At 39.8% G+C, this 14851-nt stretch overlaps 1 protein-coding gene across 1 annotated transcript in view; it reads left to right on the forward strand.

Annotated features, from left to right (window-relative positions):
* Positions 1–5227: 5227 nt before the first annotated feature.
* AGPAT5 (1-acylglycerol-3-phosphate O-acyltransferase 5) overlaps positions 5228–14851 on the forward strand; it is a 54381-nt gene continuing 44757 nt past the window's right edge. The window contains 2 exon segments of the mRNA XM_008925856.4: positions 5228–5290; positions 5292–5462. Of these exon segments, the coding sequence (XP_008924104.3) occupies positions 5243–5290; positions 5292–5462 (219 nt within the window). The 5' untranslated portion in view covers positions 5228–5242.

A 14851-nucleotide genomic window follows, 5' to 3' on the forward strand; every position in this document is an offset into this window, starting at 1 on the left:
CTTTAAAAGTTAGCAAATGCCATAGGTAATTCCTCCTATGCTTGCAAGACAGAAGTTATAGAACAGCTTTCATATGGGGCAAAACTCAGTAAAATTCAGTCTGAAAACAGATAACCTAGAGGGGATATATGGAGATCTGTAAAAATCATGAGTGGCACAAATAAGAGAGGGGATAGAGGTTTTCTGTCTCTTTCAATACAACCTCTAAGGTACATAAAATGAAATTATAATGTGGCAGGTCCAAAAAAAAATGAGATAATTCTACTGCTTGTCAAAGGCTGTTGTGGAGGCTAAAAGCCAATATGGGCAAAGGGAAGAATGAGTAGACACACATAGGATAAGTCTGTTGGTGAATTAGACCTGGCTCCAGACCCTGAACCACAAATGGGAGAGAATGTAGACTTGTAGAGATAAAAAGTATAACCAAATTCTTAAGAAGAAATTTCTTAGGAGGCAGAGAAGAACTGCCTCAATTAATGTACAGCTGAACTTGAGTTTCCTTATCACTGCAGGGAAATGATGCAGAAGACAGTGTAAATCACCACAAACACAACCATGCCCACTGCCACACAGGGACATAAAGTGGAAAATACTCTTGTGGGCACAGAATTAGCTCAGAACACAAGCTGGCCCACTGTGCTTCCTCAACATTTTCTCGTGGTAAGAGAGTCTCTGGGCAGGACATGAAGGTGAGGAAAGGAACGAGCAGAGCACAAGCATATAGTAGACATGTTACTGAGGTGGATCAGTTAGATGTTGTGCAGCCTTATGTTCTGTGTGGGGGGCAGCCATGGAGTCCAACGGGACAGAAGCACAAGAAGGAGCCCTGCAAGGCCAGAGTCAGGGATGGACAGGAACAACAACAGTTCTCACCTGAGGTTGGAGAGGATTGCAGAATTCAAGGAAGCCTTCATTCCACTGAGCAAATGCAGAGAGATGCAGAAGGTCATGGGCATTGTTAGAAAAAACACACACAGCTAGAGGACGTGTAATATAAACTAGTCTACTTGTCTAAACTAGTCTACCTATAATATAATTATTTCTATATGTTACATTAAACAATTGCTACATAAATGCATCTTCAACATGAGAGATGTGCATTATTCTTACCCTGCAGGTCACCCACCTCAGTGATGGGAGGTATGAGTTTGATACCCTAAACTGAATCCATGCTGAATCCAGTTCTCTGAAGCAAGAGGTGATGTTGGTGTCTTCTTTGGCCACATTTTTAAAAGTGTGTTACGAAACTCTTTGAGAGAGATTTGTGAGTTGTGGATCTCAAGTTGACAGATGTGCTTCTGAAATACAGAATGAGAACTTGCGAGATCATACTTAGGCCACAACACTGTCCTCAATGTTTCATTCTACCTGATCTTGCACAAATACACATTCAACCTGCTAATTTTAATCAACTTCCTGCACAGACTGATGATGGCTGTGGACCCTATTCTGTGCTGCTTAGCTCCCTGCATGACATGCATGGCATAGCAAGCCTAAGTTCCCACTCCAAGTCCTGGACTCCAGGAGTTCAGGTGCTTAAATCCTTATCTGGATCTAGATCTTTGACCGTAATATCAGTGTCTCGCTTATCAACATTTAAAAACAGAGGTAATACCAATAAATCATCTCCCAGGATATTGCTGAAGATAACACCATCTGTAAAGGTGTAAATTCTAAACCTCGAGGCAGTTTGATTTGTATCTAACATTATCTGGCTTTCGCTTAGTCTATTTGGCAATTGCAGTGAGTGGGTGACAGAATTGTGGAACACAGTTTTGTGACTAGCAGTATGAGAAAACCCTGTAATGTTCAGAGTTGGTGCTTAGCGACACAGTTTGTAGTTCCTTCTAGAGGCACAGTCATCAGTATTTTTCGATATAAGATTAACATCTGATATTTTTTCCAGAGCTTGGTGAGTCTGGCTACTTTAGGTGTGACAATCACTGGCAGAAGAACCTAATACTAGAATAATCAGGGTCATACCAAACAGGCTGAGCTCCTTATGCATGGAAGACCAATGCTTTTTTCCAAAATTGAAGGCTTGTTTATTCCTCTAAATTTCAAGGTTGTTCTACAGAAGAAAATAATACCTTAACAGGTCTGAAGTCTTAATATCCTAAATGGAGTTCTAATCACCCTAAATGGGGTGATTTTGCTGCACCCAAATGAAAGTAAAATGCTTAGAAAACAATTTGGTTAAAGGAGCTGTAATTAGGGCCTTTGCTTTCATAGGACTAGAAATGATGAATTGTAGCAAAGATCAGAACAATTTTCTTATTTTGTCTCTGTTGTCTAGAATCTGAAAGACTAATATGCAAATTCCTGCAGCACAATACAGAGGGATCTAGGATAAGAAGTGTATCTGAATCAAGAGAAGCAAGGACTTGGTGGCAGCATCCTGTATCTAATCACTGTAGTGTATTTCGTTAATGGAAAAGTTTGGGTTTCATTCACCTGTAGACATTTCAACACAATATTACCACATCATACTGATCTAATTATACTAGTAAATTAAGCCCTAAGCCACAGTACGTAGATTTCATACTTTTGTGTAACTAAAATGGTATCTATACATGTGATAATATATACTCAATTAGGAGAGGAAATATATTAAAACAACCTGTTGAAAATAGCAAATAATGAAAAGCAGAAATGAAGTGTGTGAGCACGGGCATATGTGTGTGGTGTGGGGATGGTATGGTTTGAAAAAGTGTAAAATGGAAGGCAAAAATAAAATTCAAACATTAGTGTAACAAAAAAAAAAGGAAAAAGAGAGAGCATGCTAAAAACATGTAATGTAAAACACAGCAAAGAAAATACAGCAGTCTTTGTCATACAGGGCAAAAACATTCAAAGGAATCAAAAGTAAACATTCTAAAACTGGTAAAGACATATTTTTATATTCAAGCTTAATGAACTGAAGAATCTCAGTGCTCATTTTCAGCACTGGGGCAAATGACTGAGTCAGATTCAAGACAGGAAGAACAGACATGTAAATAAACACATGTAAATAAATATAGTAGGGCCTCACAAATCCTAAACTGAAAAAGTATTATTAAAGTGGACAAGTCCAGCACTTAAATATATCAAGAAATACCAGACTAAGACTGATTGACTGAGTTCAGCTATGTTACTTTTCCACTAGATCTGTACTGCCTTTGGTGCATAGAATGGGTATTATTTCTTGATGAGCCTGGTATTTTATTTCCCTTTTTATTCAAGGTGCCTTCATGGGTAGGGTTAGAAAGGACCACAGCATGTCATCTGGTCCAAACTCCCTCCCCAAGCAGGCTCATCCTAGAGCACACTGCATCTTCAGTTTCTAGTTATTACATGATAGCCAAACTGTTCTCCAGAGGCAGAATTGTTCATTTCTGCAGATTTTGTAAACACATAATATGCAGGTTCTTCAGAAGTATGACTGAATTTAGAATCCTGTAAGAAAAGATATGGTTTTATATACATGGAATTAGAGGCTTCAAGTTTATTCCTTGATATGAAGATTATTTTAATTCCCTTCACATTCGTTTCACTGCAAGTCATCTCTTCAGGTTGTTCACTGTGTTTTTACCCTCTTCTCATAAAGTTATCTGCTTTTAAGCCTAGACAGCTTAACTTTGCTATATTTTCCCCAATCCTCTGCCATTTCCCAATCCCAGTTCAGATTGCTAATCTACATTTTCCACTCCTGATTACAGTCTCATTAAACAAACACACCTAGTTGCTCAGAATCCTTGTCTCTCTCTGCCATTGTCTTTGTGAAGCAGCAGGTCTGGATCCCCTCTCCAATCCGTCCCACTGTTCCACCCACACCAGAGCATTCGCTCCTCCATATCTGGCTCTGCTCAATTCCACTTCTCTGTGTTGTGTTGGATTACTCTGTCCTCCCTGTATTATAGTGAATTACTTTCTCTTCCATGTGGCCATGTTACAGACATCACAAAATGGAAGCTTCCTCCTCACTTTACTGTCTAACCTAGCTTTGCCAGATTTAAAGCAGAAAAATTCCCTGCCAAAAGAGGCTGTGATGGGGAAAGTGCTTCTACTCAGCTCTGGTAGTCCAGAGCTGAGAGTAGTGTATGCAGTTACTCAATGAAGTCAGAAATGTATGCACTAATCAGGATGGGGAGCCCTGACAGAAAAGCTGCCATGACCCCTCCTACCTCCCTTTCTGGATGGGGAAACGAAATAAAGACCCTTTAGTCTTGTTAGGGACACAGATGCTATGACGAATGTTCAGTGTTTGAAGAGAACATTGCCACAGACTTCAACCTAGTATCATTTCCCAAGTCTTATTTTGCAGAACTCTTCAGTATGCCACTTTCAACACACATTAAAAAATAGCTAGCACGAGGTCAACAGCACTGAAGGACAAAGCTTGTCCCAGTTAAAGCCTGGCAAAGGAAACAGATCTTAGCAGAAGGTATTGAGCATCCACTTCTTTCAAAACAACGAGATCTTTACAAGTTTCAGGATAAAACTAATTTTTTAAAGACAAGGAATAAATGTCTCGCTATAATAAGAAATTCCTTCTGGGAAGGTTATGGAACTGTTTTCCTCAAGACTTCTTGTATTTTCTTGAAAAGCAGTTGGTGCATCTGGATGCTGCTGCCACCAGATTATTGGGGGTCAGAGAGGAGGACGCGAGCCAGGCAGCTGCCTGCTTGTGCGAGAACGCGTCCAAATGCAGACTGGTAACGTGAAATGCCTCCTAAACCCTGAGCACCACTGTGCCTGGAGCTTGCAAAGGGAGAAGTTTACTTTTCTTAGTGCTCCACTTTGGAATCGTGGGCAGGAAGCAAACGCGGGTGCCTCGTTTGGCACGGAGCCCAGCAGCCAGAGGCCACCACTGCAGCCACTTGTGCGCGGAGAGGGATGAGGACAGCAATGAATGCACAGTCCCGAGGACAGCAATGAACGCACAGTCCCGGGGCAGCTCGGCCCGGCCGGCGCCGCTCGGCCCCTCCCGCCCGCCCGGAAGCGCCGCGGCGCGGGGCCGCCTTCCTGCGGCGGCGGCTCCGCCTCCGCGGGCAAGATGGTGCGGCGCGGGCAGAGAGCTGTGAGCCGGTGCCCGCTCCCGCGCCGCGCTCTCTCTCTGTCTCTGCCGGCCGGGTCGCCGCCACTGCTGCTTCCGCCCGCCTGGCGGTGTGTGCCCGGCCGGCGCGCGGGCGATGCGGCTGCGGGACCGTGTGTGAGCGCGCCGCCATGTGGGTGTCCCGGTGAGGCCGGGGGCAGCGGGAAGATGCTGCTGTCGCTGGTGCTGCACACCTACTCCATGCGCTACGTGCTGCCCCGCCGCCGTCATGATGGGCACGGCGCCCACCTACGTGCTGGCATGGGGCGCCTGGCGCCTGCTCTCTGCCGTGCTGCCCGCCCGCTTCTACCGCGAGGTGGACGACCGGCTGTACACCATCTACCAGAGCATGGTGCTCTTCTTCTTCGAGAACTACACGGGCGTGCAGGTGAGCCGGGTGGGTAGGGCAGAGCAGGGCAGGAGGCTCCGGCGGCCCGAGGAGCGGCCGTCGGTCGGTGGTGCCGCTCTCGGGTCGTGCGGAGTCCGCGGGCAGTTGCGGCCCCGGCCTGTGCCCGGTCCGCAGAGGATCCGCCTCGTTCCGCAGCCGCCGCTGCTCCGCTGGTGATGCTTTTCACGGAGTGTTGGTGTTGTGTTCGTTTTGCAGGTCGGGAAAACGGAAGAGATGCGACACTGGTCGTGCTCTGTCAGCACTTGAGTGGCAGCCGCCTTTACACACTTGAAGCCCCGTTGCCTGTGTTGCACATCTGTAGTATTAAATTGGCAACAGATGAGGAAGCTATCACCATAATTGTACATAAAACACGTACAAGTTTTTAATAAATAGATTACTTAACCTCAAAATTATTACAGCTTTTCAGTTTTTGTGCAGTCTACCACGTGTCAGTCTTTGGCCCTTAAATTTTGGATCAGCCATGGATTGTCATTATTCAGGATCTCAGTTTCAGGTGAATAAGTTGCAATTAGAGGCCTCTCTTGTGTGACCAGCGGGATATTTGCATTCAAGTAATAATACCTCACTTACAAAGTGCTGTGTTTGAGACGTTACATATTTGTCTGTAATTTGAAAAGTAAGCAAGGAGACTTTTAATTCTGCATGTAAAAAATAATTACATAAATGACAGGTGCTTCCTGCACCTAAACCTGACTTTCAAAATGTTTTGAATATACAGAAGTCTCTTTGAAGTTATTGTCATCTTTAGGTGCTTGAGAGTAAAGAATAGCAACACAAGTTGACAGGTGACAGAGCTCATACAAAGAAGGCCTTGTCCATGTTTACAGCTAAGGCATTTGTCCACTTCCTAACAAAGCATTTATTTCAGAATCAGGCTAGATCTTCCCTAATTTCCACTCTTGAGTACAGTTGTAGGGCTTGCTTCATACTGATTTTGATGGAAACCCCCAAAGCCAGCTAAAGATACAGGAGCTGCACGGTTTGACATCAGAGTAAATAGTACAGATACAAAACCAAAGTGAGATCTTCCTTTAGTGGTGGTTTTTGATTCAGTTTGTAACTCGTGTAACTTCACCCTTACGTCTTGTCCAACTTAGCTAACTTGTGTTGTGCTTTACACATCTGGGTTACTTTTTTTTAAAAAAAGAAGAAAAAGGGAAAGAGGAAGTAGTAGCACACAGATTAAGTACTTACCATTTTATCTGCCTTCTGTAGTGTCTTTAGTGCAGATACCTCGATGTGTAGTAGTACACCTTGGTCATTAGCTGCTGAAAGTAGCAGAATAGTAGTTTAATTCAACCCAATCTAAGAATGAGAACCAAAAATCAATATATAAATTGTAATAGAAAAACTACTCTAGTTTTCTATGATTGGTGTGCAGAGAGTAGCAAACACTTTGAATTTTTTATAAGAACTTCTATCCAAAAAATGCCTACGACATAGAGGTAAAGAAAGGAAAATGCTAATCGAAAGAAACAAAAAGGCAGCCATAATCTGTTGACCTGTTTTATTGCATTGATAAACTTCATACACATAAAAATAGTGGGAGATTGTACAGGTGATCAGTTAGGACAATATTAAAATAGAGATGCTTTGTCACAGTAAGTAACAGATGACGTTAAGAGGTGATGGAAGAGGAGACATATGTCATAAGCAAAATAGTAACTGAGACTGGAAGGTAAATAAAAACTTGGAAAGTACGTGCATATGTAGGGAGGTAAGAGGTATAACCCTTACAATTCATGTATCATTTAACTGGAAGATGCCCCCCCTTTGAGGAGGAGAAACAGAGTGTCCTTTCAGACCTACTCTTGCAAACCCTGTACATGCTTAACTTGAAACTCACAGTGGAAAGTTAACCATGTGCCTGAGTGTTTGAGATTGGGATGGTAACCTGAGAGCTGTTTTAAGGCATATAATTAGATGCAGAAGTGTAGCATCATTAAACTTAATTCCAGTAAACTAGCAAGAATAGTGGCTTCATAAAGGCAGTTGTAGGGCTTTACCAGCATTAAGATACCGTAATAGCCATGAGAGGGAGGAATTCCATGTCTCTTTCAGGTTTATTAGGTTATTCAATAGATCGAAGTGTTTGGGGGATATTTTTTTTTGTAACTGATAAATGGAAGGCCAACAACCTCATCCATCAGAATACTGGAACTTGTTGCGTAGTCTCCCTGAAGTCATTAGATTTCTACAGATGCTTAAGTGACTTTTTTTGGCAGTGTTGCCATCTTACTGTACATAAAAAATCTTTATTTATGTACTGTTTATCATTCTTTGGTTTTTCACCCAGAGTATTTGTGGCATTTCCATACAAGAACGCTCTAAGGCAGTTGTGGATATTTGAGGTGTCCAATCTTAAAATAATTTACTGAAATTCCCATTAATCTGAGATGGGTGTTAATAGAGTAAAGCTGTTTTGGATCATAAACATGGATTATTTTTTTGACTAAATTAACTACTACTGTATCATGATATTTACTTTCTATGTATTTGTCAGGAGGTGATGTTTCTATCTGTCATCTGCCATTAGTCCATCAAATATCTAAATCTGTCTCCCCCTCATGAGTGTATGCACAAGCATATTTTTCTTCTTTTTTTATTATTCTTGACTTGGATGTTTTTAGCCAGGTTTGTTAAAACTCTAGTTCATGCTAGGAAGGCTTTTTATCTTTTTAGCAATATCTCTTCTGTTGGGAAATGTAACTAAATAAGATGATAACCTCATCTGCATGACAGAAAATTTTGAAATACGAGTATTTCCCTTTCTCTTAAGTATTTTTTTTGAGTTCTAAAATAATTGCAGATCTATAGTTGCTGTGAGCCCTAGCTGAGTACTTATGTTCTAGATGGTGGCTCATAAAGTAACTGTACAAGTTTCTTACTTGCTTATACTGTAAATACTTTCCCTTTTTAAATTTTGGGTCAGACACATTTTTCTTCCACCAAAACAATTTGTTTTACAAAGCCTGAGAGAACTCAAGCTAAGTTGGCATCAGTTTAGGTTTTCCAATAATGTTAAAATTCGTTAATGATTTGCCAAAAATAGTCCTTTTTGCTGACTAGCACGCAAGAATTGGCTGTAGAAAATTGAAGAACCAGTATTTAGAGTACAAAAAGCAACCAGAGCATCCCAATGCTGTAAGTGAGGTAAATTGGACAAAGCCAGTACGACTATAAAGTGAAATCCTATAATACTGTGTAAATTTGTCGGTGCAATTACAGTTGAGCGGGTTTCCGTGAATTTTATTAAGGAACTATATATGAAATTAATTCATATGTGGCATTGTGACACTGCTCTTCAATAGTCTCTAAAATTATAAACTCACAGTAATGAAAATGTGTAAATGCTGTCTGTTGGAAAGTGGCATAGAGAGAGCAGCCCTGCTTTGGCCCTTTGTTGGTTTTGATGCAAATGCAGTTGTGTTTTCCCACTTGTCCTGCTGTGAACTGCAGATACCCTACAGTGCTGTTTTCTAGGAAGAATATATACATGGTGGTTGAACACTATGTAAAGTGAATCAAATGCTATGTAAAGAAAGTCTCAGAGAGCAAAGGAGGTTAATTTTATCAGTGATGAGCTAAGGCAGTAACTGGTACAAACAGGTGCAATTCACACACTTTGGAGGACTTGCATTTGCTGGTGCTAATACTTGATTTGGCCCCAAGTTTTTAAATTATCAAGCAGCTGATGAACTGTGGTGGTATTACTGCTTTTGTCTTTACTGTGTTAGGGCAGTCTGGTCTTTTACATTTTGTACGGAGAATAAACAGCTGAATCTTTCCCTAGAATGTGAAAACTAGAGTGGCTACAAATATGCCTACGATTAGGGTGTCTGAAGAGCTGAAAGGACTAATTTATTATGCTGAATGCTCTCATCTCTCTCTGACCCTTAGCATCTTATCCCAGTTGCTGTCAGGGTGATGAAATTAATATCTATTGTGTTTGTGCACGTTTCAGATCAGATGAGGACTAAATGTTCTTTAACTTTTTCTGTTGTAATTGTTTTTGATGTTTTGTATGGAATGCCGGTGAAGAGATAATAAATCATCACTCAGACATCTTCTGAAAGGATCATTTTCTTCTGAAAGATTTTGACAATTGAATGAAATCCATAATTGAATTAATGCATATGGATTTTGTTCAGTACTTGTGTCAGCTGTCGTTCCCTATCCCCACTTCCTGATGAATAGCATTTTTTGGAATTGGTGTTTTCATTAAAGACATTTTGAAATTGTGTTTTTCGTTGTCATTATGGGATTCTGGAAGGGCCATGAGAATCAGATGCTACCTCAGTGGTTTTTTAGCACAGCTGCAGTATTTCTAACAATTATTTTATAAAATACAAGAGATCCCTGTTAGACAGTGCAGTGTGCTTCCTGGTTTGATGTGGCTGTGTCTCAACAAGGTTGAAAACTACTTAGGGTTAGAGCAAACTAAAACTTTGTGGAGATGTTATGCTGCTAAACTCTAGATGGTGTTTTTCAGTGGAGTAGAGCCTGGGCTTTTTTCTTATGTCTTGGCTTCCTAGGAAATCTGTGAGGAGAGCTTGGTGTCTGAGACTAGGATAGATGCTTAGTCTTCTAGCTATTGGCCAAATGGCAGTGGACGTGAGTGTGTGTACCCATCTCTATTCCCAGGACAGCAACCTTCCCAGACAAGATCATCCTTACTTACTCCCTGCTTTTCCTTTTGAAGCTGTTCAGCCGACCAACAGGTAATTTGTGAGGCCTTAAGGTGGAGATGAGAAGGCAAGGGGCAGTGCAAGTCTAGCAGTGAAGTGGCAGCATAATACAGGGAAGTGCTTCTGGTTGCTGTTGGTGAGGTGGTTTGTCATCTCTTAGGAAACTGGTTCTTCCCCTCTCCATGATGGCAGAGGCATCATAACCAGGTTTCATCATGTCAGGGTGAAGGTTTGCCTTTGAACTGCTTTCTGTCAGTAGATGAGAGTGGCAGGGTCTGACTCCTCGAGATGAGGACCCACTTCCTAGGCAAATGCCGTAACTGGAAAATCCAAAGGAAATATCACTTTTAACCCTTCTTCAGTTGTGTTTGGAAAGAAAGTGTTGGCCATTGCATTTTGGCATGAGACTGGGTTTATTAACCTGTGCTTGAGTTCCCTGAGCCCTCTTCCCTCTGTGGCAGCTCAGAGTGGGAGGGTACTGGGGCGGTGTGGGAGCTGAGCAGGAGGGCACAGAGCTGCCGTCAAGGCAAACCTCTAAGCTCGGGTGGGAGCTGAGCAGCCTCCCAGGGCTTGAGCTTTATTAACTCCTGTAACTTACAGCAGTAACCCCAGTTAGCACCTGCTCATGTTGCTGCTTTGTGAAACAATGTTAGCTGTTGTGAGGCATTTTGAGAGGTTGAAATAATTCCAATTTGTAATTTAATTGTGATGGTGGAAATAATGAAGTAAAGGTCTTGGGTAGAAATTTGGGGATTGGTGGACTGCAAAATTTGAAAAGAAGTGTAGTGAAGTGTATCGTGTTTATGTGGTAAACTTTTGAAAGAAGCCTAGTGAAATTTTTCTGCTGTGATACTGGCTCCATTTAAAGGGTTTACCCTGTCACATTTCATTAGCGATTTCAGTGCACAGCTGTCTCCAGGCATATATGTATTTTATAGTATACAACAAAGTCCTGTGTGTTATTAGAGCACAAATGAAGTGATACCTGCTAAGCCCAAGGGATGCTACTTTCAAATTAAGATGTATGCCTAACTTTAGACTTTACGTTCAGCTGGCAGCAAAAATAGATACATTAGGTATGTAAGCTTTGTGCTCTTTCTGTTTTAGATATCGCAAACCAGATATTTGCATATATCTTAATTTTTATTCTGTCTGCCTTTGGTTGTAGTTCTGAGGGTGAAAATTATGTCCTTCAGGACTCTGGTACAATGAGATACCAGCTACGGTTCCGGTGTGCTGCAGATTTGGCTTTGGGGCAATCTGGAAAGAATTTAGTATGGGGAGATTCCACATTCCGTGCTGATCCTGATTATCCTCCACTTACTGCCTGATATATGAAAAATAAAATAAATCAATTAAAACTGAGGTCTGTTAGCATTTTATAGAAATCCAGTATCAGCTACCTGAACCAAAACTGTTGTTTGGGTTCATAAATTAGGAGCTTTGTGTGAAGATTTGACTAGCATATGTTTTCTAATTGGGAAGTCACAGCTGAATCTGAATTTCATATTGGTCTTATCTATTGGAGTCTCAATTTAAAAGATGTGTGTTTACATTTTTAGGTTAGCTACGTGAATGTATGAAAGTATTAAAAAGTATGTGTCAGGTAGGAAAAGCTAAGGAGTCAAAGGGCAAGTTTGAGTGCACTTATAAATTCTGATTCCTTTGGCCAGTAAGTTTTGCAATCTCATGGTTTGATTTTAAAATTTTCTGTTTAAATGTTTTAATTTTAGTATCTTAAGATTTTTTGTGTATTAAGTTTTTAATATAATTTGTTCTAACTTTACATAATTTGTTACACATTGAAATAAAAATTGTATTTATCACATTTTTTTAAATTACTTTTTTTTTTTTAACCTGCATGAGTTTTTGACACTTTCCTCTTTTTGCATTTTACTGTGTTTTGGTAGATACTGTGCCATGGAGTTTTACAGTGATCTTCCATGCCCTTTCTTTCTGCTTACATAATATGTCCAGGTACTTTATGTAAGGATGATTGTTAATTGAGATTGTTTTTTCTCCTAGTACTCTATGATTGGACGCTGTTTTTGCTAAGAGAAGATTCTATTCATAGTTAAACATTTGAGTGCAGTTATTTCAAACTTTTTACTTCAGGCTTACAGAGTATCCTTTTTTTTTTTGTCTGTTTTAGTTGTGTTAGGTAAAGTAGGCTCAGATGTCAGGGATTTTGTCATTACAATTATGAGGAAGCATATCTTCTCAGGGGAAAAATACTCTTTAATCTATCTTCTGTCAGTTTGAATTTATCCTATGAAGGGATTTACTATAAAAAAATCAGGGAAATAATTTTCTTTTGTTCTTTTCATTTCTGTCACATATTACTTGTCATTTCCCTGTTACAACTAGATCCTCAGTGTGGGAGTAGGAAATCATAGCATTTATGCTTGTTTGATTTTTAAATGTAAAATTAGCTACACCTGATTTGGTCAAATCTGTATTTTAGCACATAATCCAAATTAGTATTTTTTTCCATCTAGTTACTTTGAACTGTATTGTGGTAGTCGCAGTAATTTTTCCTGCAGAACTTATGGATTGACTTGAAGAGTCGTTCCATTTTCTAAGGCTGCTTGGGAATCTGAGGGCATGCATTTTTCTTTTTGAGTAAGCAAACATAGTACATGCTCCTGAGCAAGCTGCAGGTGAACTGTCTTAATCACATGCTGTGGTGGTGAGCAGATTAGCATGATTCTCATCTGGTGATTTTTTAGAGCTGATATAGTTTACTGTGTCCAGTTCTGGAGCCAGAATTGTTGCCACTAGCTCAGATACCTCCTTGCATGTTCTCTTTTGCTGTGTAGTGATTCCTTTGCCTCACTGTGAAAGTCCATAGTGCTTAAATTCTAAATACTTAGTGAAAATGATGCGTGGAGAAGCTTTCAAAAATCTTATTCCACAATTATAAGCAGAGAACATAGAGTTTTCTTAATCATCCCCTTTCCCATTCATGTCAACTTATTGACAGCTTCACACCAGTTTAGTCTGTACTTGATAAAAACACTTGTACGAGTATTTCAAGTAAAGATACAACTTCTCCTTGAAGTCCTAGATATTTAGAAGCAAAGTTCCTATCATAAAGAGTTCTGGCTGGAGGAAACACTGCAAACTGTTACAAGGTTTCCTGCTTCTGGCTGATGTGTGGTGCACAAAGGTTATTTCCAGAGTGAGCTTAATGTACCAGAGTAGCTGCTGTCTGGGGAGAATGGATGGGATGGGACATGGACATCTTGTATTTTCCACTACAGAAACGTAATAAAATAAGCAATAGCCACATTAAATGTGGGTTGCTTTTGCCTTTCTTTTAAGGAGATTATAAAAATATGTGCGAAGAAGTCTTCAGAGGTGCCAAAGGCTTATAAAGGAGACTTTCTCCTATTGAAACAGATGGAATACTTCCTTCCACTCTTGTGCTGGAAGGCATGATTAGGTTTTGTGTAATACCAAGATGCCAGATGTTCAGAAAAACACACCTGTTGAAATCTCAACTTATAAATAATCTCCTTTCACATGTGCTATGTACATGTCTGAAGTATGTACAGTTATTGTTAAAAAAATATAACTAGTGGTGATTTACTATAAAAATTATTTAGATGCTCTAATCACTTTCCCAAGTGATTGTAGTTGTGGGTATGTGCCATAGAACTACATTGTAATCAAAAACAAGTCATTTGGAGAAAGATCAGTAAATTATTTGGGTGCTGAAAATAGGTTTTATTCAGAATTTAGATGCCAGAGTCCTAAAGTCGTGTTCTTGATAAGTCTTGGGTTTTTTTCTGTTAGCAAGACTAGAACATCTAAGTTATACAGATGCCTTTTTAAAATTTTTTTTAAGGATTCCGGGGACGCATTATCTTTAATTCAGCTCAGAAACTGTAAAACCTTTGTAGTCAGCATCAGAACTAGATGACTTCAATACATGAGGTTAGTAACACTGAATGAAATGTAATGTTGGTAAAAATTTGTCAATTTAGACCATGAGACTAAAAGCTAGTATGAAAGCAAAAATGTACATACTTCATATTTAACATCATGATTCATTCCTGCATAATCCATATAGGTTGCTAATATAGTTTTCTTATAAAAAGGAAATAGAATGGCAATAAGTGTATTTTCTGAAGTTCTGTGCTCTCTGATTCAATCAAATGAAAGATGTATTTTTAAAAAAAATTGCATTACATTACATACAGGAATCCTTTTAATATTTCCCAGAGCTTAGTCTCTTAGCAATGGTTTTCTTCACTGAACCTCAGTAAAATCCATAGCTGCAGAATGTTTGAGTGAACTCTGCTTTAATAAAATGGGTCACATGATGATTTTATGGTTTGCTGCTGAGCCTGAGCAAGACTTCAGACTTGTGCAATTATGTATTGAGCAGATAGTCTCTAAAAAGATTGAGGTGTAGCAATAATATGATCATTACCTACAAATTGTATGTGCCCTAAAGGTATTTTTAGAAAAATGATTAACTTTTTTTTTTCATATCTAGAGAAAATGCAACTAAAACCATGACAGTCTTTCCCCTTCTGTCCTATTCATATTCCTTATGCTCTAGGCAAGTGGAACCTGTATCTGTTAAATGTGAATAAAAGTGCTTTAAAAATAAATATTTTAAATTCTTATAGTAGGACATCTGAAAATCTGAGAAATTTGTCAGCAGCA

The sequence above is a fragment of the Manacus vitellinus genome, unplaced genomic scaffold (assembly GCF_001715985.3).
Source record: "Manacus vitellinus isolate BGI_N305 unplaced genomic scaffold, ASM171598v3 scaffold_11_pilon, whole genome shotgun sequence".
Classification (NCBI taxonomy): Eukaryota; Metazoa; Chordata; class Aves; order Passeriformes; family Pipridae; genus Manacus; species Manacus vitellinus.